The sequence below is a fragment of the Amborella trichopoda genome, chromosome 8 (assembly GCF_054954075.1).
Source record: "Amborella trichopoda isolate Santa Cruz 75 chromosome 8, AtrichopodaSantaCruz75HAP2 v2.0, whole genome shotgun sequence".
Classification (NCBI taxonomy): domain Eukaryota; kingdom Viridiplantae; phylum Streptophyta; class Magnoliopsida; order Amborellales; family Amborellaceae; genus Amborella; species Amborella trichopoda.
Genome location: NC_142343.1, coordinates 13,301,283 through 13,326,766, shown reverse-complemented (window position 1 = coordinate 13,326,766; position 25,484 = coordinate 13,301,283). Strand labels below are relative to the sequence as shown.

The following is a 25,484-nucleotide window of genomic DNA, read 5'->3' as shown; positions in this document are numbered from 1 at the left end:
CTCGGTTGTTAAAAGATATTTCTGTAGTGATGATTTTGGCATTAGCTTAAAAAGTCAGTTGCTCTATCCATTTTGCCTTTTTTTCGTTTTAAGGTAAGTAGGGAGAGCGCCTTTTATTTATTTATTTATTTATTTATTTATTTATTTATTTATTTATTTTGAGCGAGTGGGGAGAGAGCGCTTACCCTTTGTAAGAGGTGAGCCTAGAACGTAGCGCTGTAAATCATCAAGCGCCCGCTATTTAGTAGTAGGCACATCCCATCCCCGTCACAAGGTCCAAATGCTCAAATTGAGCTAGATTTGGCAAACGAACATGACAAATGCTCAAACTATTGAGAGAAACACCAGATCCCCAGTACATTGGCTAAGTTCATTTTACAAGAGCCTAATACTTTTCCCTAATAGGACTCACATCTATGTGAGTAGCCATCTTTAGCATCAAAACCCCACAAAATAAATACTTATTTTGGTTTATATGGAAATCAACCAGAAAGCCCAGTGCTCGCAAGATCAGCATTTTCTTCTATATAGGAAAAAGTTGTTGCATCAAATGCAAAATTCATTCAGAATGAGCTCAAATAAATCCACCAACTTTCCTCAAGCCAGTATAAACATATCCAACATGCTGTCCCACAAAGAAAACAAAGGAGCTCTGGGAATCCATAACTTGAACGCAAAAAATAGGAGTTAGCTGTCTGTTCGTCGCAGTTATGAGCCTTCGCGATCTTCGATACCGGTCGCTGCGTTTTGTAGCTCTAGGAAAAGATAGCTGAGCTCCCAAACTCTATAGAATGACAGTAGCTTAGATCAGCCCATACTTCCTTTGTAGTAGCCTGGCTCCACTACCTTTTCTTAGTTAGGGTCCACTACCCCGCTACCATTTTACCTGCGGAAAGAACTCCATAGACTAACTAGAACCCATCACTTGGGAGGCATCGTCCCCTACTTCAGGCCTAGGTTTTGCAACTTCTACAAATATCAGCCTTCCACCAAGGAACTGTTGCCAATCCATGAAAAAACAAATGTACATAAGCATTTTAGAACGGGAAAATAGCAGCATCTATGATTAGACTTTCAATGAGCCTAAACGCAGACCCCAAAATCTTCACAAAAAATTCCATTGCTAAGTCATCTTATAGGGCGGCATTTCTATCCTATACTTGTCAAACACTAGGGACAAACACTAACACAACGATAGTAAATGGCAGCAAAATAATAAACACTACAATGCTGCAAAGTTACATTTGAAAATATTCACAAGAATACATGCTCATCGAGGTCCAAGAATCATATAAATTCATAAATTCTTATCCGAGTACTGTGATGTAATGAAAGAGGAAGTTATCTGAGTACAATTATAATTATGTATTGAAAGAGGAATCTGGACAAAAAAAAAGGGATAGAAATTGGGAATTCATCTAGAACATTTGGGGGAAGGTTACTAAAAATATGTTAAATTGAAATCAATGATTTTTAAGCCTAGAAGCGAGGACAAGCTTATAAATAGAAAAACATTTGCTTGTAAACTCATATAGTACAGTAATGTAGCTAAAGTGCAATCTACTCACTTTTCAGGGTCGGGAATTTCTGTCATTTGAAAATTGAGGTTACTTTCTTCTTCTTTTTTCTATTTAAATTAATACTACTAACTTGGACAGAGTAATCCAAATCATAAAAGTTGATATAAGTTGATATAGGGCCAGCAATGGGTCCGGTGGACTGGCCTGGTCGGGCCCTGAAAAAGTACAGCCAGAACCCGAGGGCAGGGTCAAGGCCAAGGCCAGGGCGGGGACCCATATTTTTCTTTGCAGTTTTAGCTATTTCTTTTTTTTAATTAGGCATGGCCTGGCCTGGATAGGGCCAAGATCCTGGTCAAGGTGTTGGGCTAGGGATGACCTCTAGGGATCAAGGCTGCAATGGTTAGGCCGGTTGCTAGGGCAAAGTTTATATGGATCCCATAACAATCCATAATCCATCATCCATCAACTAAAGTAAGAGAATACCCTGCCATCCATGGCCTTCATGGCTTTTTGTGCTTCTATTTCAGATTGATATCGAATAAAACCATATCCTTTAGGCCTCAGAGTCGCTTTGTCGATCACAAGTCTGGCTGTACCATTATCACATATGAAAAATGTTAGAACAACGTTTTTTTCCTCTTTTTTATATGAGAAAAAATAAGTAGCCAGCTGTAAATAACAAGCGATTTACTATCATCTAGTGTGTTTCTTTTTTATTTTGCTTTTGGTCGTAACAAGCGTTTGTGTGTGTATTTTGGTTTATATCGGTGAAGGAGAGATAACATGTGAATTTGTGAGTACTTACAAATCTATTATTGATTTTTAACTTTATCAATGGAATAAATCAAAGTCTATAAAAACAGATCGGTGACCAAGATTGACCACCCAACTCACTATGTCGGATCGGTGGATCACGAACCGGATTTGATAATATCTTGCATCGGCCAGTTTCAACCTAAAACAGTTTAAAAAAAACACTATAATCTTTCAAAAATCCAGTTTTTTAGGTTTCTAAAAAAAAATAGTGGGAATTGCATTATGGTTTTTCATTATTGTGCCAAAAATATGCAAATATTGAAAACATACATCACGTTGAATATTTGTTATCTATTAAATTCATTTTATAATCAAAATAAAATTTAAAATGCAACGTGACAATAAAATGAATCTCTCTAACTCAATTTATTTATTTTATTATTATATTGACTTAGAAGCGTTGATTTTTGAAAACTATATGGAACAAATTTAATAGAAAAAATTGTTAATAGAGAGAGAGAGAGAGAGAGAGAGAGAGAGTTATAGTTGAATTTTAGGGGAATTATTAATGAAACAAATTTGATGGAGAGAGAAAGAAATGCCAAGGTTGGGGGAGAGGAGAGAGAGAGTCATAAAAAAAAAATAAAGGCTTTAGAGCTCTTGATTTTTAAGACTGATACTTAACCTCATGCCTTTTAAAATTATTATCAATTTAATTTAGCATTTAAGAAATGCCTCACGGGTCTTGTTTTCCTGATTTTCTATTTTTAGGTCTTTAACATGAGGTCCCCTTATCGCATACACGATTATGCATTCCGTCAAAAGCATGGTCAGGACCCTTATTAGCCATTATAAAAGCCCACACGAAATAGGGCATGGTGAAGCACCACAGTATGACGTTTGTTAAGTCAACAAATGGGGGATGACATCAACATTCATTCTCGGTGGGCGACCACTTGACTTTTTTAATCAAAAAAATTAATAAAAACGTGGGATCAAGTTGGGGAATCTGATTCTCCTCAATGAATGATATTGCCCAAACCGTGTTTCATAGAGAGTATCATCCGGATCCCAATATATTGAAAGATCTAAAACGGTGACCACGATTTCCGATCCAAATCGCTAAATTTTTAAACCTTGGAATAGATCATCAAATATTAGCGCACCCTTCCCTACATGGAGTATCTTAACTAGATGATTTTCGTACTAAACCACATTCTTTGATGGTGCATGCAAATTCAAAAACAATCAAAGAATTTCACATACCTTCAATGACTTCTCCGAAAGGTGAAAATGCATCTTTCAAACTCTGCTCAGTGGAATAGAAGGATAATCCTGCCACAATCAATGGACTTGAGCATTATCCCATGCATTATTTTTCAATGATTTAATAAAATCTAGTAGCAGATAAATTTTGTTCAATTTTAACAAAGATGACTTCCACCAGCACAATATGCCACGTCAACATATGACCACAAGATAGCATCATTTGCCATACTGCAAAGGGACATTTGTAACACCAACCACAAAACAGTGTACCTGTATCCTTAACCATTTAAGAGGAACACAAGGAAAAACAAAAACTACAACAGTGTATACTGCTAGGGATGCATAAAACACCAGGACATCTTCCTCAAATTGTACAGTGGATGGACAACAACATAATGGAGGGTCTAATTTATATAAAATCATCTACTGTACTTCAAAAGATATAGAAGTTAGAAGACAATCTAGTAGATCCGAATGGAACTAGCCGCGTCACTCCACAAAACTAACATTCAGCACAGCTCAAGCCACATTTAAACAAGAAGTGGTCAAAACTGTGTCACTAGAGAGTAAGGCAATATGAAAGAATGAAAGTCATTCTGAGCGAGACATAAGAACAGTTTCATTCTTTCTCTAAGAAATATATGGTTAGGACTAGGGGTGGCAGTGGGCTGGACAGCCCAGCCCAGACCTATACAAATAGGGCCCAACACTTCCAGAGATAAATTAAATACGACACCTCTAGAGAGCTGAAACATTAATCAAAATATGAATGGAAATACTTAATTAATTCACCAAATTAATTTTCAAGAAAAGTGGATAAATAGAAAATGAGTAGGCTAGACTCCCTATCTTTACAAGCATGCAGTGCAAAGATTAGAAAAATAAAAAAACTCAAGAACAAAAATTAAAGAAATTTGTGTTAGAGAGATCCATTTTATATCAATGAGTTGCATTTTATATTTCATTTTGCCTACAAAATGAATGTAATAGTAAAAAAAACTCAAACATGAAACATGTTCTCAATATTTGCATATTTTCAATAAATTAATGAAAATCCAGAATGCAATACACTTTTTTTTTTAGAAACTTAAGAAAATAGATTTTTAAGAAAATTTAATAGTTTTTCCAAATTTTTTAAGACCAGAACAGGCTGATGCGGGAGATCCAGACCAGTTTTCCAGACAACCTATCTATCCCGCCTAACTGGCTTTTCAATCACGCTTTAGTTAGTTGAGAAAGAACAACAAGATGTGGCACGAGTAGAGAGGAAGCAAAGAAGATTGACATGATCCCTAATTCATTCTTGAGGGAGGGGCTGCACTCAAAGATTACACATTTATATTCTTTCTAACCCTAATTAATTGAAAGCTAGATATGGATACTAAAAAAATCTTGAAATAACATATTTCTCCTTCACAGTGAACATGAACTACAAATACAAGAATAAGTAATAACAATATACGAAATTACCAATATATCTTTGAACGATTAGGACTAACACACACACACACACACATATATATATATGGGAATGATTTCATGCAGCAGTTTTATAGTAATATAATGAGACAATCTTCAAAAACTATATTAGAATCATTTGTTTGACCCCAATTTTTAAGTATGCATTTTCTTTATTCTAACAAACAATCACAACAACAAAAAAATTGAAAACACACACTAGAAAGTGTTTTTATGGCCCAAATATCATAAGCATCCATTTTGGTGAGATACACAGATCTAGGCCTTAGAAGGATTTTTTCCCTTTCCAGAATTTTTAGATGTCTTTATTATTATTAGATGAACAATGTTGAAAACGAAAAAATAATTTTTAGTTCATAAAAGCCTAAATCTTAAATCTTGCCAAATGGAGAGTCTAGATTCATTGTTGGAGGAAGACTCATTTTAACCACATCTAGTGTGCAATTTAGACTTGATTAAAGTCTAGTATGCATATTGGATTTGATTATAGAGCTTGCATACTGTCAGACCATTTACCTTGGTACAAAGAGGTCACAATCACCCTTAGCTGTCTGATGTCAAATTCAAGAGCTTGAAGTCTATCACAAGGTTCAGAAAATTTTCATTTGAACTTTGAGACTAGTCAATGGCACACCCTCAACTGCCCGATTTCAAATCTAACAGCCAAGGATGACCGCAACCTCCTTATACCAAAAGTCAAGGGTCTATTGTAAGCTATTTATCAAAACACACCTCATATTTCAACTATTTAATATTTACCCTTTTCTACCATTCTAAGTCAAAATCATGTGTATTTTAGATTATCGATTATCCCATACCTATTCTAAGTTTTAACAAAACATTTGCATTTTCAAAGGCTGTTAGGTTTAGATTATCCATATATATATATGGAAAATGATGTTGTGAGCCAGTGGACTCACAAGAAAAAATGAGCCTAACGGCCCAGAATGAATCTGGGCCGATCTGACGATCACAGATGTCCAGTAGTGTTTGAATTTTAATTTTTTTTCTACAAATCCAAATCACTTGAAATTGGAGCATGTGTACATCAAAAATAGGTGAATCTTTGAAAAATATCAAAAAAATATTTTGCATAAAATAAATTAACCAAAATACCCGGAAAAGTTTCGAGGGTATTTTGGTCAATTTGTTTTTGAAGAATTATTTTTTATATATTTTTATTAGGGACGGCTTGATGAGAAGAACACACGCCTAAAATTTCAAGTGATTTGAATTTGTAGAAAATAAAATAAAATTCAAATACTACCAGAAATCTGTGTTTGTCAGATCAGCCCAAATTCAATATGGGTCATTGGGCTTATACTATTCCATGAGCTACTGGGCTCACCCTAGAGAGAGAGAGAGAAATGATCTAATGCAACAGTTGTATCATATTATAATGCAACCACACTTCTAGAAAACCATACTTGTGGTATTTGTACGACCCAAAATTTTGCACACACGCTCTCTTCATCTCAATAATCAATCCCAAAAAAGTAAAAATTCAATTTGAACCTTAGATATGGCCAAAATGAGTCCCCTCCAACAACGAATCCAGACTATTCATTGGTGAATTTCAAGATCTTAACCTTTACAAACTCAAAATCATTTATTTCTTTTTTAACATTGTTCATCTAATAATAATATGTCATCTAAAAAAATTGGAAAAGAAAAAATCCTTCTTAGGCCTAGATCTAAGCATCTTATCAAAATGGACGGTCTATGTTAATTGGGCTAAAAAAATGCATTCTACGTTGAGTTTTCAATTATTAGTTTTTTTGTGATTGTTCATTAGAAAGGAAAGAGTGAATATTTTTAAATTTGGATCAAACAAATGGTCCTAATATTGTTTTTGAAGATTGTTGCATTATGTTACTATACAACAGTTGCATGAAATCACTGTCCCATATATAAATGGGTGCAGTTGGCATACGGATGCATCCGTAACTGTAGAGGTAAGGTTCACCTTCAAATTTTATCATGGTATATAATTTTCATGTAAAATGTTCTTAGGATTATCTCAAAATCTATTTTTATATCTAATTATAAAATTTTAAATTTCAAAAATGGTTAAAATCAAGTAGATCTATAAACATATGAAAATCTTGAAAATGGACGGTGTAGATAATATGTTGTAAAATGCACTATTTCTGAGATTTAAAATCTTTTTATTTTTCATGGTCATACATCTCGATGTCGAGATGATCAATCAAAGGGATTTTCAACATTAAAACTACTTTTCCGATAGAGTTTTGAGGTGCATCCGTAGTTCTACATTATAAGGTTGCATCCTTATATAAACTTTTTCCTATATATATATATATATATATATATATATATATATATAGGGTTTTTTCTAGAGTTAGCAACCCCTCAAAATACAAAGGTTAAAGTTAGAAGGGGTTGTGATGGGTGTATTTATCAAAAAGACGATTACTTTTTATTTAAAAAATTATTTTAATAGGTAACTTAACCATTAAGCAAGTGCAAATTTGAAATTTTTACAAAAGTACAATGGCATTTTGAAAATTAGTGTCCTGAAATTTTATTTGTAGAGTGCCATTGTCTTTTAGTAAAAATTTCAACTTTACCCTTTATGAAGATAATAAAGTACTCTTTGTCGTGTAATATTTACAAAATTGCCCTTACTTAATGATGAAGATATAACAAAAAGTAACTTTTTTAAAAAAAATAGGCTATAAAATTAAGAAATCCACCCTTCACAACTCTCTGCCCTTACTTAATGATGAAGATATAACAAAAAAGTAACTTTTGTTAAAAAATAGACTATAAAATTAATAAATCCACCCTTCACAACTCTCTTTGTCTTTAACCCTTGTAATTTGTGGGGTTGTGAAGTTTAGATTATCCCTGCATCTATATATATATATATATATATATATATGGAAGATACTACAAAATGCCCATAAGTGAAAATGAACAGTGATTTCGCCTACCTTCATCATCATCCAAACTTCATCGCACGATCACAGTTGTCCAATAGTGTTTCAATTTTCATTTTTTTCTACGAATCGGATGATCTGAAATTTGAAACGTGTGTTCATCAAAAATAAGCGAATCCAATAAAAATATAAAAAAATAATTCTCAAAATATAAATTGACCATAATACCCCTGAAATTTTACGGGGGCATTTTGGTCAATTTATATTTTGTAAAATATTTTTTTCCTATTTTTATTAGGTGCACCTCACTAAGATGTACACACACTCCAAATTTCATATCATTCCGTTTTATAAAAAAAAAAATGAAAATTGAAACACTACGGGACAATCGTGATCGTGCGATGAACTTTAGACGGTGATGAGCATAAGCGAAATCACTGTTCATTTTCACTACAGGTGTTGGGAGACTTCTCTTTTATATATATATATATATATATAATCTACAATCCACAACCCCTCAAAAATACAAACGTTAATGTCAAAATGGGTTTTGATAGGCGTATTTCTCAAAAAGCCATTACTTTTTGCTTAAAAAGTTATTTTAATAGGTAGCTTCATAATGATGTGAGGGTAAATTTAAAATTTTTAAAAACATACAATAGTATTTTAGAAGTTGGTATTCTGAGTCTTTAATTGTAGAATATCCTTGAGTTTTAGTGAAAATCTTAACTTTACCCATTATGAACATGACAACAGTACCCCATGTCTTTTAACAATATTTACGTAAACACCCTTACTTAATGAGCAAGATACAACAAAAAGTAACTTTTTTGAAAAAAAAAAGCCACATCGGAAATCTATTCATCACAACTAATTCTGACATTAACCTTTGTATTTTCAAAGGTTGTAAATTGTAGATTATCTCATTGAAATATATAGGATAATATAAATCTAACAGCCTTTCAAAATACAAATGTTATATTAAACTTAGAATGGGCTTTCAAATTACAAGTGCTAATATTAGAATGTGCTATGAAGGGTGGGTTTATTCTACATGCTTTTTATGGGAAGCTTGGCCATTAAGTATGGCTATGGATAATTCTCACTAAATGACAAGGTGTACTTGTGCCACCTTTATAAGTACATGATCGAAAATATCACTAAAGGACAAGGGTATTTGTATTAAAACAAATTCCAAGACGCTTCTAAAATGCTATTGTACTTACTGTTCAATTTCAAATGCACCCTCTGGTTAACTTATCTATTAAAATGACTTTTTACCAAACAGCAATATTTTTTGGTAAACACCAATTACAACCATTCTAACATAGGGTGAGTAGGATGCCCCCTATTCTATTTTGAGAATAGTTATATAGAGCCTAGGCTCTAAACAATCAAATTAGAGCCTACTTCAAAACTTTCACTAGAATAGGTTGTTTTGATTCTCAAATATCCTCAAATTGATCATCTCGACATCAAGACGCATGGACATAAGAACAAAATGGATTTCAAGTTTTGGAAAGAGTGCATCTTGTGACACAATTTTCGACCCTCAGTTTTCATAGATCTGCTTGATTTACACTAATTTTTGTTTTATGCTTTAAATTTTATAACTAAAGATGAAAATATAATTTAAGTCTATCACAAAAATTTCCAATATTGGAACTATATTTTTCGATACCATCTAAAGGTAGGCTCTAATTTGATTGTTTAGAGCCTTGGCTCTGTACAAACCGCAGCGTTCTATTTTTACCTTAAATAGGGAGTAAACAACCACAATATCCCCCACCATAGGGAATTTTCTGCCGTAGTGAAGGGTTTGCCTAAGGTGCTCGCTTCAGTTGAGGTGTTAACCTGGTGCCTTAGCTTAGGTAGGCACCTCAAATGAGGTTCCAGCCACCGCCTCAAGCACCTAGGCAACTGCCTAGGTGGGGCGTCCTTGCCCTAGGTGAGGGAACTAGGCAGCCACCTCGCATTTCGGTCTAGGAGCCCAAGGCAGGCTCTCTTTAAATGCAGTATTGCAGAGATATCTATTACATATAACAATCTTCAAATAATCCTTTTGTTATGCAAATCAAGTCATTGATCAGTCTCCGAAGTCTCCCATTTAACATCCAAAATTTCCAAGTCATCTTTTAAACCAATCTTTTAGAACCTTCGAGTCGACTCCAGACTCACCTGAGTCAACTAAAGTTGGCAGCCTGGCAATTCTTGAGGTATTCAAGAGACTTGCATGAATCAGTTTATTTCATACATTTTTTTCGATATACACAGCAATGTCGGCTCAGTATGACTGAGATCAGGAGGCCGGAGAAGCCTAATATGTGCTAACCTACAAAAACTTTGTCTTAAATGCTTCCCTGCCAACATCTCTCTCTGTAACCCACTGTAATCATCTATCTGCACAATAGGGGTATGTTCTTGAATTTAAGATCCTTGTAGAAATAGTTCTGGTTTGAGACAATTAACATCAATCTATTAAAAACATGCCCCACATTCTCACAAAGATTCAACTTCACTAGAATAAAGTCACAAGGGCAATGATGCTTTGTACAGATGCGGAATAGTGCGAGTATTCTAAAGAATACAACCTGCATAAAGGACAGATAAAGGATATGTATAGCAGCAGTCCTTTGCTACCTTGTTAAGTTTTCAATCTCAAAAATCCCAGGTTGGGGCACATATATCAAGCACTGTGAACTTGTCTAAAGGGTATTTTATGGTCTCCTATTGGATACTCTGTAATGTTGATCCTCGATTTTAAGGGGCCTGAATGACTATTCACACCACCTATTCCCGCTTGAAATGGAAATCTGCTACTACGTGGGTATGCACCAGGAGAACAGAGCTTGAGGTATGTAGATGGGCTACCTGATTGTAAGTTGTAACATCAAAAGCTCATGAAGTGATAGACTAGCATTCTCAGATTTGAAAGGAAGATTTCTAGGTATAGTTGCACACAAATGTTTGAAGCGCTATATTTTGTTTCAGCCCTATGCCTTGCCACTGCACTATGTCTCTTACTCTTCATGTGACCAAGTTCCCCTCCATCACTCCACTTTCCGCCTCCATCCCCTTGCCCTCATAGAGCAATACCCAACGTTCTCCCTCATAGAGCAATACCCAACGTTGAATGTTCTATCCATAGGACACCTTGACCAATCACGAGGCGGTAATTCTTGAACTCCTTTTCCAGAGAGGATTTCAAGCATCCAGTGTGCATGTTTAGCACGTACATTCATGCTACTCATAATAATTGTGATATGAAAGATATGACTTTCTGGATGCATATTTACCTGTCCAAGAGTTTTTGGTCATGGCGCAATTAAATTATTTCAGCGACGAACTTGCTACTCTCCTTGAGTAAGTTCAAGGTGTACTTCCTCTAGTAGAGAAACATCCATTGCCTTGACCTGGCAATTCAATCCCAAGAAAGTATACGAGGATCTGGAAGTCCTTAATATTAAAAGCTGGATGAAGATAGTCCTCAGGTGCTTTCATTCCCTTGAGATCATGACCCATGACCATGATTTTGTCAAAAAAATAATGAGTTACACAGACCCTTGACTTTTCCTCCTGTATCGCATCTCAGCACGTGCAAACCGTGTTGGACACGCTATCCATACGTGCCTATAATTTTCCTGATTTTGACATGGCATCTCGACACTTGTTAAGGAATGTCCAATATTAAGACACACGGTATCATAATTTTATAATAATGAAGAATGCGCTTTAGTTCGTGGGACTTCAACCCATGAACACTCGTGCCAATGCTAAAAGTAATATCCACCAAACCGCCAGTTTATATCCCAAACAGCCAGTTTATATTTGGAACATTTAAAAAGTTAACAGTAAAGGCTTGCGGTAAATTTATTGCTGCATCTACTATATATACAAAGTAAATCAATATTTAAATTATATACAATACTCAAGAGATCAGTGCTTTTAATACATGCACATGCATGAATCCATAAATAAGCTTAATATGCATATTTAATATGTGGTTAACTTATTATTATTCAATATATTATTATTATTTATGGCTACATTCAATATATATTTGCTAATAGTTAACTGACATTAATATGGTCCCATATTATTTAATGTGTAGGTCAATATCATAGGTTCTACCAACAGAAATATCAATGATGTTTGACATATTTATAAAGAGAAAGCTTTCTATACGCCAATAGGCATAGGGAATTTATAAGTGCCACTCTCTCCCAGCTATCGAAATGAATGGCTGATATAACTTGAGCCATAATGTCACAAGTGAGCCTTGACCCTTTGATCTAGATCTGATGACTTGGAGAATTTTATTTCTAATTTTTTTCCATAAATCAAATGAACATAAAATTTGGTGTGTGTGATCATCTCAATGAGGTGCACCTAAATAAAATATCAAAAAATACTTTGATCAAAATAAAACGACCAAACTGCCCCTGAAAATTTCAGGGGTACTTTCATCATTTTATTTTCTACAAAATATTTTTGAACATTTTTAGTAGGTACGAGCCTATCGAGGGATTGGACGCCCCAAATTTGGTGTCTATATGATTTGTATTAAAGATAAAAAAAAAATAGTCGTTAGGCATGATATTGTGATTGGGGTCATCTCATCTGTCCATTCAGATCGGACGGCTGTGAGAGGGGGGGCATATATATATACTCCCTATACCTAGCAGCATATAGAAAGCTTTCCCATTTATAAAAGGTTATTACTATTAGCATGATTTACAAAAATACCAATTGTACCATAAAAGAAATGGAAACAGATAATGACTTGAAAAAATACTAATTGTAACACAAAAGAAATGGAAACAAATATTTTTAACTTTTTACATGAAGTGAATTTATATTTTAAAGTTCTATATTCTATTGAATTTTCATTTTCATTTTTCATATTTTCTACATGTAATATATACAATTTTAAAGACATGTCGGTGCCGTACTGGATTTCTGGGCTGACATACTAGACACTTAAGATACACACTAAATATGACACCCGTGTCGGTATCCACATAACAGTGATTGTAGCCCCTTGGTCCTCTTTTTCTGTCAAGCATCAAGAAGTCATCATTGCTAATTTCAAAACTAATGGACATGATAGCATGGCTGAACTCATCAACCAAGCTCAAGAAGACAGCTAGATGTTATGAGAAGCCTGAATAGAAGGATTGACAATGGTATCATGCACTCTTCCAAGTCCTCATGAAGGAAAGAATTACCTAAATCTAAAACCCTCCAAAGAAGAATGATTAGCTGGCATGACAGATCTCATAATACCAAGCTCCTATCATAACTAGCCAGAACTAAAGGGTGAACCCCCTACATCAAACACCACACCATGCTACAACTTGCTCATTGAAGAACCTCCAATGCTATTTTGTCAAGAGCACCTTATTAGTCTTGCAAATCTACTAATCCAACAGGCCTCTTTCCACCCTAACTTGCAATTTTCTTCAATTGTACTTAGATGGAACTCAAGGATTGGCATTGTTCCCTTGCCCAAGGAAGCTCCCGGCAACCTTTCAATATTCTCCACAATCTCCAATGGAACTTGGCACAAGGGCCACAATGCTTGAAAAGGTAGACTAAACAAACCAAAGGCAAAAGTTCTCTGTACACTCTCCTAAGTACAGAATCCCAAAGGCATTTTGTTGACTTTCCAACTCAGGGAAGACCGAGGCATTTTGAAAGATATTACTGCACAATTTTAATGGAAGTAAAAGTAGTCACAAGGAGTTAAGACTACTTATGGGGAACATATGAAGCTTTGCGAAGAGATCTACAATTAAAAAGAACTCTTAAGGTTTACAATTGATTAGGCATTTAGGCAAAAGTATGTAAGACCACACAGTTACAAGCCCATTTCTGCAACTCACTGTACAGTTGGGAATGGCTCATGCGTCTATCAGTGCCAGTCCAATTGTTAGAATGGTTATTAAACCCTTGGAAATAAGGGACTGTTATCTTGAATATGCTGGTACGTTTAGTTATTTGAATCCTCCCAAATACAAGTGCCTAAAAACCGGTTTTTTTATTGGGTAAGTGACTAAAAACCAGTTTAACTCCACAAAACTCACCAAGTCAAGTTGATTTGGTCAGATCCCGTGTTTTATGAATGAAAAACTCGGATACACCCAAGTTCATAGATATATAGATGCTCCTTTGTTATTTCATCAACTAATGCAGACTCCAAGGTGGTAGAAATGTTTTTTAACTTGGTGATAAGCACGTCAAACCTCATCCTGTAGACAACAATGGACTTTTAACCATCTTCACAAAAAAAAAAAGAGCCCAAATTTTTTAACTGTTGAGCGTTCAACCCTGCGAGCCAACTCAGTGTTGGCATGGACTGAGTTGACCACCAATTCATGTTTTTAAACACTTACAGAGACAGTGGTGCAGTATATATAATAATTTGGTCTTTATCTGCCCCTCCATGTCACATAGCTTTGCTCCTCTGTTGCATTTACATTGCTCTATGCGATGTCTACTGATTTATAGAGCTGTTTCTTATATTCGAAATACCTGTTTTTAGTATATTAGAAAGACATCAATATTTCTTGAAGTTCATTGGCAACTTTTCAAACAATAATGGATAGAAGAAATTTCAGGAAGGTCAATGTGGTTTTTATTTGTACATCTTTTCAAGTACCTTTGGCATATAACAAGGAAATTTTTCATATCGGATTTAATTACCAATATTGCAAAGTAAGTACTTAGTTGTATTCTGGAAGCAGTGTGACCAGTATCCCCAGTTTCAGCTTAGGAGAAATCAAACATAGCAATCTTATATGTTTCTCTAAGCCCAATTAGACAAATTGTCTAATATACTATTTTCGTTGTTTTGCCAAAAGGAAAATGTATTTAGTGTAATTATACTCCAATATTTCAAAATAATATTTACTAGGAATCAAATTAAGCAGATCCAAAAAAAAGGGGACATGAGAGGCATACCTCACAAATTTTAACACATTGCAATTTATGAGAAGTTTGTTGAAATTATAAAGTCAAACTTGACATACAAGTTATAAAAAAGTATTCATCAAAAGTGTGATGGAGACTGCTGAAGGTATATGTTGAGAATGGGCAAAACAAAATAAATTTTTTATAGAAATATCAAAAAAAAAAAAAAAACGTCAATTTGAGCAACAAATGAGCTCCAAGAATTGGAGAAAAGAAAAGCAATTGTCAGAAAGATATTTAATTGCTAACCATCAATCACATCCATTCCACATAACCCCAATGACATTAGCCACATCCATTGTTAAATATAAAACACCCACTGCCTGCAGATTGCAGTAGTTCATAGTTGAGAGAACTTACCCAATGGCTGACTTTGCAATAAGACAACAAATGCGGTAGATGAAAACCAAGCAATTGGAGCTGTAGCCCATGGATATAAATGATGAGAGAAAGCAGTTATGAGATGGGAGGGATTAACCCAAAGATTTATTTTACATATTGATTTTGTCTTATGTTCCAAAAACCACGTATTACTACATAAATTCACAAACAACCACAATTTCACTTTCTGATTGCTCCATTTCGGATGACAACTATTGAAAGGTACATAATGACTAAAAATTTGTTTCAGGCACTTTTTTTTAACCTAATGTCCATAATGTGTTTTATCACTATATAGTAGAAACCATCTTGTAACATTGCATTTCAGACCCATCAGGAACCTAGTTGTGTACAAATAGCACTTATTTGTAACGTTCATAACTCTCATGTCCCAGTAGCCAGAGTTTCTAATCTATCAATGTCAACACTTGTCTTCATACACAAGGATTTTGAAAGGAGAAAACCCTACTTCTTCTTCGTGTCATATGCTTTGCATATGGTTCCAAAGTGCTTTGTTTACCTCTCCAAAAATCCATGATTCCACATAAAAAAATCAACACCGTATTGTGTATTGAGGATCATTCTTAAGGTGTACAAACAATATGCATACAGCAAGTTCAACTAAACTCGGTTGCATCCTAGAGATACTTCATTTATAACCCATGTTGCATCCTAGAGGTTTCCAAGCGAGCGCATCAGTAGTCTTGAGGATAGCTACTCCAAAAAATGCATTTAAATGCATAAGAACACGAATCCGATTCCCCTAAATCCGGTACCCAACCCCCAAAACCAACATATTCGTACCTAACAATGATTTTGCTATAAAACCCAACCTGACGATAGCCTCACTTAATATTGAATTTTTCAAAATGCAACAACTGGCCTATGGAGCTTAATTGTGCAGCCTTAAATGACATAAGGCAAATGCCCCATGGGATATCCAGAGATGGCATGATACTGGATGGTTAAGAATGGGCTCGCCCACTCAAGCTGAAATGTGTCCAAAGCTTTTGGAGATTTCTAAATCTCATGGCTGGCTTTTTCTCGAATTGAGGGATCAACAAAAGTAGATATGGGGAAAAAAACAACAAACTGAAAGCTTAATTTGTGAACTTTTATATCCATAGGCACATAAAGGGATTACAATATTCAAAATACCTGATGCCCCAACTTGGAGTACTGGAATATGCACTCAGGTTACTCGTTTAGTTGTCTCCACTATACAACTAAGCCCACTCAAACACAATGTTATGGTTATTGGTTGCACACCCAAAGAACAATCCTCACTACATTATATGTTATTGATTTATCCACATGAACTAAAGGACCTTTTGAAAAAGAAACAAAAACACAAACTATATGCAAAAAATATAACATGGAAAACTGGAAGAATTGGTGTCTTCTCCTCAGCAAAATCCCTCTTGTACAGAAACATGTAACATGGAAAACTGGAAGAATTGATGTCTTCTCCTCTGCAAAAATCCCTCTTGTACAGAAACATGTACAACTGCGAACGTTATGAGATCTGATTATTGGGATATTGAATTTTGACGAACAGGACATGAAAATAGAAATGTAACTACTTAATCAATGACTAATTCCCAATGAATTGGCCTCAAATAAATCCCAGTAATATGGTATAGGGGGAGAGATAGTGCACAAATGGTTTGGAAGCTTTCTCAGCAAATGAAATGTGTTTGCAAGGCAGTGAAAAATAGTTCACACGTGAAAACACAATAAAAAGTGAAACTCTGAACCTAAGCATAGAAGAATCAGCATCGATCCTTGGTGTGACGACTCCCATGACCATCACATAAAACAATAAAGAAGTAAATCAATTACCAAGATGCGCAAATGAGCCATAGCCACAGCCCATAGCGACATGCCACTCACTGGAAGCCTATCTAATAAAGCGGGGGTCACAATGATTTGCAATGCACAGGACAACTATTAGAAGCACCCAGACAGATCCCCTCTCTGTCAGTAGAGCTTCTAAGGCATATGCAACCTAAGATGTCTATTTTCCAGAATCCTTTCATCAAAAGCAATATGTGTAGATGAAATACTATTTTCTAGCCCTTAAACGATTTGCATAAAACTCTACACAAAATTCTTTTGGAACAAGACATCAACAATGTCCATAAACAGCATGTGGGAACAATGAAGGTTCCTCAAGGACTAGATCCCACCATGTAGTGTTCTATATCAAATTTACCAAAACGCTTCAGTAAACCAAGTGTTAAACCAAATATCATATATGTCCAAGCCGTACTACAGACCAAATACATTTTTCTATGACCTTGTGCCTACATATGCCACCATGTTGCAACCTTCAACCTCTATACCTATTTCATGAGCACCCTTGACTTTCATAGGAAGCAGCTGATGCAGGGAGAGAATAGGTACGTGAGGTTAAGAGATGGGGGTAGGTTGAGAGATAATATAGAAACGTGTTTATCTTTTTTTTTAGTCTATTTAAGGGAGATTTCCCTTCATTGTAAATCACTCTATAAATTGAATAAAAATTGGTCTCATGAAAGAGATTGTTCTGGGGTGGATTCCCTTGCAGATCTTTGAGAGAGGGTATTTTCTCTCAACCTTCCTTCTTTTTATTGTTAATTTTCTGGTTTTATTCTCTCCCAGCATCAATTGGTATCAGAACGGGTTCCGATGGCTTCATAAAAGACACCCTCGATGGATTAAAGGTATTGACTGGATTAGTTCAAGTCCTAGCAGAGAGAGTAGACTAATTCATGCATGTAGCTGCGAAAGTAGATGAGCTTGCACAAAAATTCGTGCAGCTACAGGAGGGAAGGAATCCTGAGACCGGCGTTGGAACTCAAGGCAACAGAGATGAAAGAGGTATGCATCTTGTTCCTAACCAACCCCGGGTGGCCACGGTTAATAACGAATTCAATGAACGAATTCTTCGGTTGTTGGAAAGAGAAAAAGAACATGGAATAAAAATTGATATTCCAGAGTTCCATGGTCGATAGCATGCCGATGATTTTCTTGATTGGCTAAGTAAAGTAGAGAAAGTGTTTGAGTACAAAGATATTACAAATCACAAAAAAATAAAATTAGTAGCCATAAAATTTTCTGGCCATGCATTGGTTTGATGGGAAGATTTGCAACAGGAACGTCTTCGACAGGGCAAGGAAAAAATTAATTCGTGGGAAAAGATGAAGGCGAAGATGCGTCGAAAATTTTTACCAATAAATTATGCCGAACTTTGTACCAAAGGTGTCAAAACCTTAAGCAAGGTGAAAAGTCGGTAAGTGACTATACTGAAGAGTTCTATATTTTGACATCTAGGGCAAATTTACAAGAGCATGAAGATCAAAAAATAAGTTGTTACTTGAATGGGCTAACTCAAGGCATTCAGAATGAATTAGCCTTCAAAGATATCTATAAGATGTATGATGCCTATACTTTGGCCCTCAAAGCCGAGGAAATAGTCAATTTGGGCCTTGGGAGAAACAGCTCAGTAACAAGAGGCTCTACGTCGATACAGGGGCAGCAAGCTTTAACCTTTAGAAGACCAACTACAAGGCGTAGAAACCAAACCTCTCAGAATTTCCCAACTAGGCCAAACCCTAATATGGGGAGAGGTGGTGTTGGGAGAGAGCTGGGAGCACCTAAGACATCTCGTGATAATACACAAATAGTGTGTTTCAAGTGCCAACAGCCTGGACATATGGCATTCAATTGCCCCTCACGTTAACCCCCTATCAAAGTTAATTTGGTTGAAGAAAATTATGACAAAGAAGTCGATGAAGGATACACCTATGAAGGCCAAGGTGATATTGGGACGAGCCAATCTTATGAAGGGACTGAGTCTTTCAAATGTGAGGTTGAAGAGTTGTATGGAGATGAAGAGGATGAAGTCTTAGTTGTCCAGCGAACAATATCATTAACCCCAAGACCTAGCGAGGATGAGAAGTGGCTGCGACACAATATTTTTTGAATAATTTGCACATCAGGAGGCAAGTTATGCATAGTACTAATTGATGGTGGGAGCAGTGAAAACATTGTGTCTAAAGAGATGGTGGATAAACTTTAATAAAAGGAACATAAGCACCCAGCCCATATCACATGCAGTGGTTCAAGAAAGGAGGTGAGGTACCAGTTCTTACCCGTTTAATATCTTTTTCTATTGGTGCTAATTATAAAGATAAAGTGTGGTGTGATATAGCACCTATGGATGCATGCCACATATTACTTGGTAGACCATGACTTTATGATCATGATATGGTGCATAAAACTAGACCAAACACTTATTCTTTTGTTAAGGATGGTATTAATATCATACTCCACCATATGAAGCAACTTCCTACACCCAAATCCACTAAAGAGGAGGGTTCAACAGTGCTTAATATGCAAAAATTAAAAGGGGATAGCAAGGATATAGATGTGATTTATATGTTGGTTGCAAAAGAAAATTCTACACCAATTGCAATTCCTAAGTCTCTTGAACCTCTACTTGATAAGTATAAAGATTTGATGCTTGAAGAATTACCTGATGGTCTTCCTCCAATGAGAAATATTCAGCATTGATTTGGTGCCCAGTTCTAGCCTACCAAATTTGGCCCATTATCGAATGAGCCCAATGGAACATGAAGAGTTGCACAGACAAGTTGTTGATTTGCTTAAGAAGTGATTGATTCGAGAAAGCATGTCACCATGTGCCGTCCCTGCATTACAGACTTCAAAAAAAAGATGGGTCATGGAGGATGTGAGTGGACAGTCGGGCAATCAACAAAATCCCAATCAAGTACCAATTTCCCATACCCAGGCTCAATGATATGTTAGATATGCTTAATGGAGCCAAGGTTTCTCAAAGATTGATTTAAGGAGTGGGTACCATCAAATTCGGATTTGTCCTGGGGATGAATGGAAGACCACATTCAAAACTCGAGATGGACTATATGAGTGGCTTGTGATGCCATTCGGGCTTTCTAATGCACCAAGCACATTCATGCGCCTAATGATTGAAGTACTCGTCCTTCTATTGGTAAATTTGTTGTGGTTTATTTTGATGATATTTTGGCTTTTAGTGTTAACCCACAAGATCATCTTAACCACTTGGAACAAGTTTTTCACGTGCTGAGGAAGGAATCACTTACTGTGAATTTGAAAAAATGTTCATTTATGACAAACAATGTCGTCTTTCTGGGGTATGTTGTTTCATCTTAGGGAATTAAGGTGGATCAAGAAAAAGTGAAGGCCATAGCTGAGTGGCCGCTGCCAAAGTCACTCACTGAGGTGCATTCTTTCATGGCCTAACGACTTTTTATCGCCAATTTATCAAAAATTTCAGCACTCTAATAGCACCAATGACTGATTGTATGAGGGCTGGAAAGTTTTCCTGGAGTCCCGCTGCTAAAAAGAGCTTCACTCTAATTAAACAAAAGATGATGCAAGCACCAATACTTGCCTTACCAGATTTTTCTAAAGTGTTTTCGGTTGAAACTGATACACCAAATGTTGGCATAGGGGCAGTTCTAAGTCAAGAGGGGCGACCCGTGGCCTTCTTTAGTGAGAAATTGAATGAAGCACGTAAGAAGTATTCGGTCTATGACCTCGAGTTTTATGCAGTGGTGCACGCCTTGCGCTACTGAAGGCACTATCTGATTCATAGGGAGTTTGTTTTATACTCAGATCATGAAGCACTCCGGTATTTGAGTTCTCAGAAGAAGTTGAATGCGCGACATGCTAAGTGGATGGCCTTCCTTCAAGAATACATCTTTCTATTAAAGCATAAGGCTGGAATCCAAAATAAAGTAGCTGATGCTTTAAGTAGAAGGGTAGTGTTGCTTAGAACTTTGTTTATGGCAGTGTTGGGGTTTGAAGTGATAAAAGATCAATATAAAGTTGATCCAATTTTCATCTAGGTCCTTGAAAGGTGTGTTGATGGGCAACACCCTATGGGTGAGTATCTCATGCATAATGGTTGTTTATTTAAAGGTGTGCGCTTATGTATACCTAATTGCTCCCTGAGGGAGAAGATAAGCATGGAGCTTCATGGTGGAGGATTAGGTAGGCACTTTGGGAAGGACAAAACTATAGAAAAATATTTTTGGCCACGTATACGGAGAGATGTTGATCGATTTGTGACCCGATGTCGAACTTGCCCAAGTATATAAAGGTCACACACAAATACAGGTCTTTATACCTCTCTTCCTGTTCCAGGTGCCCCATCGGCTGATCTCTTTATGGACTTTGTACTTGGACTTCCACGTACCACACGAGGTATGGACTCTATTTTTGTTGTTGTTGATCGATTTTCCAAAATGACACATTTTATTCCTTGTAGGAGAACTATGGATGCTACATATATTGCCAATCTCTTTTTCAAAAATATTGTAATGCTACATGGTGTTCCTAAGTCTATTACATCTGATCAAGATACAAAATTCTTAAGTTATTTTTGGTGCACTTCGTAGAAGCGCATGGGAACTAAAAATTCAATTTTGTAACGCCTATCATCCACAAACAGATGGGCAGACGAAGTAGTGAATAGGAGCCTTGGTAACCTCTTGAGGAGTATTGTTGGTAATAACATATCTCAGTGGGACATCGCTTTGCCTCAGGCTAAGTTTGCTTACAACAGTTTAATAAATCGATCTACAGGAAAATCACCATTTGAGATTATTAATGGGCGTACGCCTAATCATGTGCTGGACCTAGTGCCATTACCCATGCCAGGCAAGATCAGTGATAATGCCAATGCTTTTGCTGAGCATATTTGAGATTTGCAAGCTCAAATCAAGAAGAAAATTGAGGAAAGCAATGCAAAGCATTGAAAAGCTTCAAATGAGCATAGAAGAGAAAAAATTATCAAGGAGGGGGACTTAGTAATGGTGTATTTGCGAAAGGAAAGGTTTCCTTTGGGAACCTATAATAAACTCAAGTCCAAGAAGGTGGGCCCTTGCCGCATTTTGAAGCAATATGGGAACAATACATATAAGGTGGAATTACCAAAGGTATTGGATATCTCCCCGATATTTAATGTTGCTGACTTATTTGAGTTTCATGGAGACCCTCTAGAAGTTGAAGAAGAAGTAGTTGATATGATGAAGCAATTATCGAGAAAGAAAGCGGAGGAAATTGAGCAAGTTTTGAAGACTGAAAGCTTTCAAACTGAAAAAGGTTCCTATCACCAATTTCTAGTCAAATGGGAGGGCAGGCCATACTCTGATAGCACATGGATTTCTGAGCAAGAGTTCAAAAGAGTGGATCCAGACTTATACCGCGCCTATACTGAAGCCAACTTGCCGGAGTCGAGTTCCTTTCAACTGGGGGGGAATGATGCAGTCATGCCCCTTCGTGACTGCACCAAGAAGGGTCGTAGAGCCCAAGATGGAAATAAAGGGGTAATGATGTAATAAGGGGGATTCTTAGGGTTATTTTAATTTTTAGTCTTTTAATAAAAATAGGGAGTACGTTAATTAGGAGGGCATGAATTTATATTGTGTTTATCTTGTATCGATTGGGTTAGTTAGTTTGGGATATAAATAGTATAAGGTTAAAGTTAGGGGAGTTTTATCTTTATCACAATAGGAAGTCTTTGGATAAAAACGTGGGAAGCAAATCTTTTAGGTGGCATTGGATAAATCGTGAGGGAGAAAATCGGTACGTGAGGTTAAGAGATGGTGGTAGGTTAAGAGAGAAAATAGGAAAGTGTTTATTTATTTTTTTAATCTATTTAAGGGAGATTTCCCTTCATTGTAAATCAGTCTATGAATTGAATAAAAATGGGTCTCGTGAAAGAGATTGTTTTGGGGGTGGATTCCCTTGCGGACCTTTGAGAGAGCGTATTTTCTCTCAACCTTCCTTCTTTTTACTGTTAATTTTCTGGTTTTATTCTCTCCCTGCATCAGCAGCCCACTTCTCCATAAGAGTGAATCCATCAGCAATTTTGTCAGGCATATCACTCTCCTACACATTGACCATAGTATCATTAAGAGTCAAACTCATCCTCCTCATGTCACAAGCATAGGATCAACTAGGGAAGGGCACCACATTAATCTTTACAAATTACTTTTAATTTCTTTCCCCCCCATTTCTACCAGTTATCCAAATGATAGCACATGAAAATATTGGTTCAAAACAATAAAGAAGAAAGACCTAGGCATCAAAGAAAAGCCTCAGACTTATAGTGGAATGGAGATTTCTAACAATGCAATGTGCAGATTGAATTTTGCACGCAATCAAGAAGTCAGATGCACAGTGTAATATTCATTTTCAATCATCATGAATGGGAACTAAAAGTCACATACAGAATCTACTGTGGCCTGCAACAAAGTGACCCTCAATCATCTTTTTGTTCACCATTGATAGAAGATTTTAGAAGTAGGTTAGTAGAGTGACAACATAAGGGACTCATTGAAGGTTTAAGGAAAGCCCATGAACATGACGATACCACGTCTTAAATTTGTTGTTGATACATTATGCTTTTGTAATTCCCCACCAAATTGGGCAGCGAAAATAAAAATATTATTCTAAGGTGCTTTCATCTTATCTCAGGGATGAGAGCAAACCTATCCAAAGTCATAGTCATAAGGCTTGGCATTCTAGAAAACATGTTGGCCTTCTAATAATCAACATTTGAGTGTGAGGTGAGGGATGCTGAGGGCATTAGAATCCTTTTTTATGTGTTTTACTGCATCGTAGATTAGTGGCAGATGAAAAGTGAACACAAATTTTCAAAATAGCATTTTACCAGACACAGAATATCAGCTTGAGAAGTATGGGGATTTTGATGTTGACCCTACAAAGGTCAAAGACTCAATAATTATTTAGAAAATAAACAAACTCCCAGTGCCTTATGAATTTCACTAGATCTAAAGAAAAAGAATACATAGCCATCCAAACTCTTGCCAAAGAGAAAGTAAAAGCACAAAACTGTACAAACAATTTCAGGAAATTAACACGAACTTTGAAGCTCAAATTTTCAAATTGTCAAAAAGGAAAGGCTCACAGTTAAGAACATGAGGATCAAGTTTAACTGTTTTTCTCTTTTGCCTATCTAATATAGTGTTTTGAGGAACCATTTGAGCAAAACGGAATATTTCCTGCTCAAAGGCTTGACATTATTCATCCGAATAATAATAAACAAGTCTATCATAACCAGGCTACATACTGCCTTCAGATTATCCCATACATGTTTTTCAGTTAGGGATTCCAGTGTAAAAGAGTAACTTAACCATCAAGATAAATAAAAAGGGGGAAAATTTAGAACCTATAAAGGATCATCTTTTAAGCATTTAACCAAGAGAAAATCGTAAATTGGAGCATGTAGCATCCCTGATACCTCATCAGATCATCGAGGCGAACAAGAAAAGCACCAGATTAACGATAACTTTAAATGTGCACAATGTATTTACCTTAAAAAAACATAATAAACATGCAAAATAAAACAAGTTATTCAAGGGAATGGTTCCAAACCTGATATATATTTTCTGCAGAAATCTTGAATGAACTTTAATGAAAAGAACTGAATTTTACTCGTTAACAATTTTCTCTTGGTTACATGAACTATAATGAAAGTAACTTACTGCTAACAAAGAGCTCAGAGCTGAATCCCCTGGAGAAAGCAGGCCTATTTGACAGTAAAAGGGGTTTAGCCAAACCGCTTATAATCTTTGTTCTCCCAAGAAAGAAACCCATATGAGAGAATCCTGAAACTTCAGCTCAATAACCCATGATTCCAACTTTCCTCGTTGCACATAAAGGGCAAAGGTCTAGGGTTCTAAACTGCATGTGCGGCGTCTCCGAATGCGTGCAATTATCATATATTATTGAGAGAGCGTTGAGTAAAGTGCCCATTTATTTGGAGGGAAAGCTGTCCATGTTTCCCTCCAGCGTAGTTCTATCCTCCACTTACCAGCTAGCCGTACTTTTTTTATCACGACGGTTACTTACTACTTGATTTTAGATTCGACGTCTCAAAATATTTTATTTTTAATTTTTTTAATATAAATTTTTTAATATGAAATTTAGTACTTGTCATCTTCTCATTTAGGATGGATCTATAAAAAATATTAACAATAATTTTTTAATAAAAATAATAACTAAAATACCCCTTAAAACTTTCAAAAGTATTTTGGTCATTTTATTTTATTGAAAATATTTTTTTTATTTTTCGTTAGTATGAGTTTAATAGAAAAATGGACATCTAAATTTTGGTGTCAAAACAATT

General features: G+C 35.8%; 1 protein-coding gene across 1 annotated transcript; it reads right to left on the bottom strand.

Annotated features, from left to right (window-relative positions):
* Positions 1-499: 499 nt before the first annotated feature.
* Positions 500-25,180, bottom strand: LOC18438351 (organelle RRM domain-containing protein 6, chloroplastic). The gene is made up of 4 exons (XM_006848536.4): positions 24,841-25,180; positions 3,543-3,611; positions 2,004-2,110; positions 500-997 (listed from the first exon to the last, which is right to left on the bottom strand). Exons 1-4 carry the CDS (start codon positions 24,950-24,952, stop codon positions 908-910), a joined length of 378 nt encoding a protein of 125 aa, XP_006848599.1. The 5' UTR covers positions 24,953-25,180; the 3' UTR covers positions 500-907.
* Positions 25,181-25,484: the final 304 nt, after the last annotated feature.

What these genes read in the sequence shown, in the direction of transcription:
- LOC18438351 (XM_006848536.4), bottom strand. Translation starts at nt 24,952, where the DNA reads ATGGGTTTCTTTCTTGGGAGAACAAAGATTATAAGCGGTTTGGCTAAA. An exon ending in CTCTGAGCTCTTTGTTAGCA is followed by an intron (nt 3,612 to 24,840) that starts GTAAGTTACTTT and finishes TGATTGTGGCAG; the next exon opens with GATTATCCTTCTATTCCACT. An exon ending in TGAAGGCCATGGATGGCAGG is followed by an intron (nt 998 to 2,003) that starts GTATTCTCTTAC and finishes GATTGGCAACAG; the next exon opens with TTCCTTGGTGGAAGGCTGAT.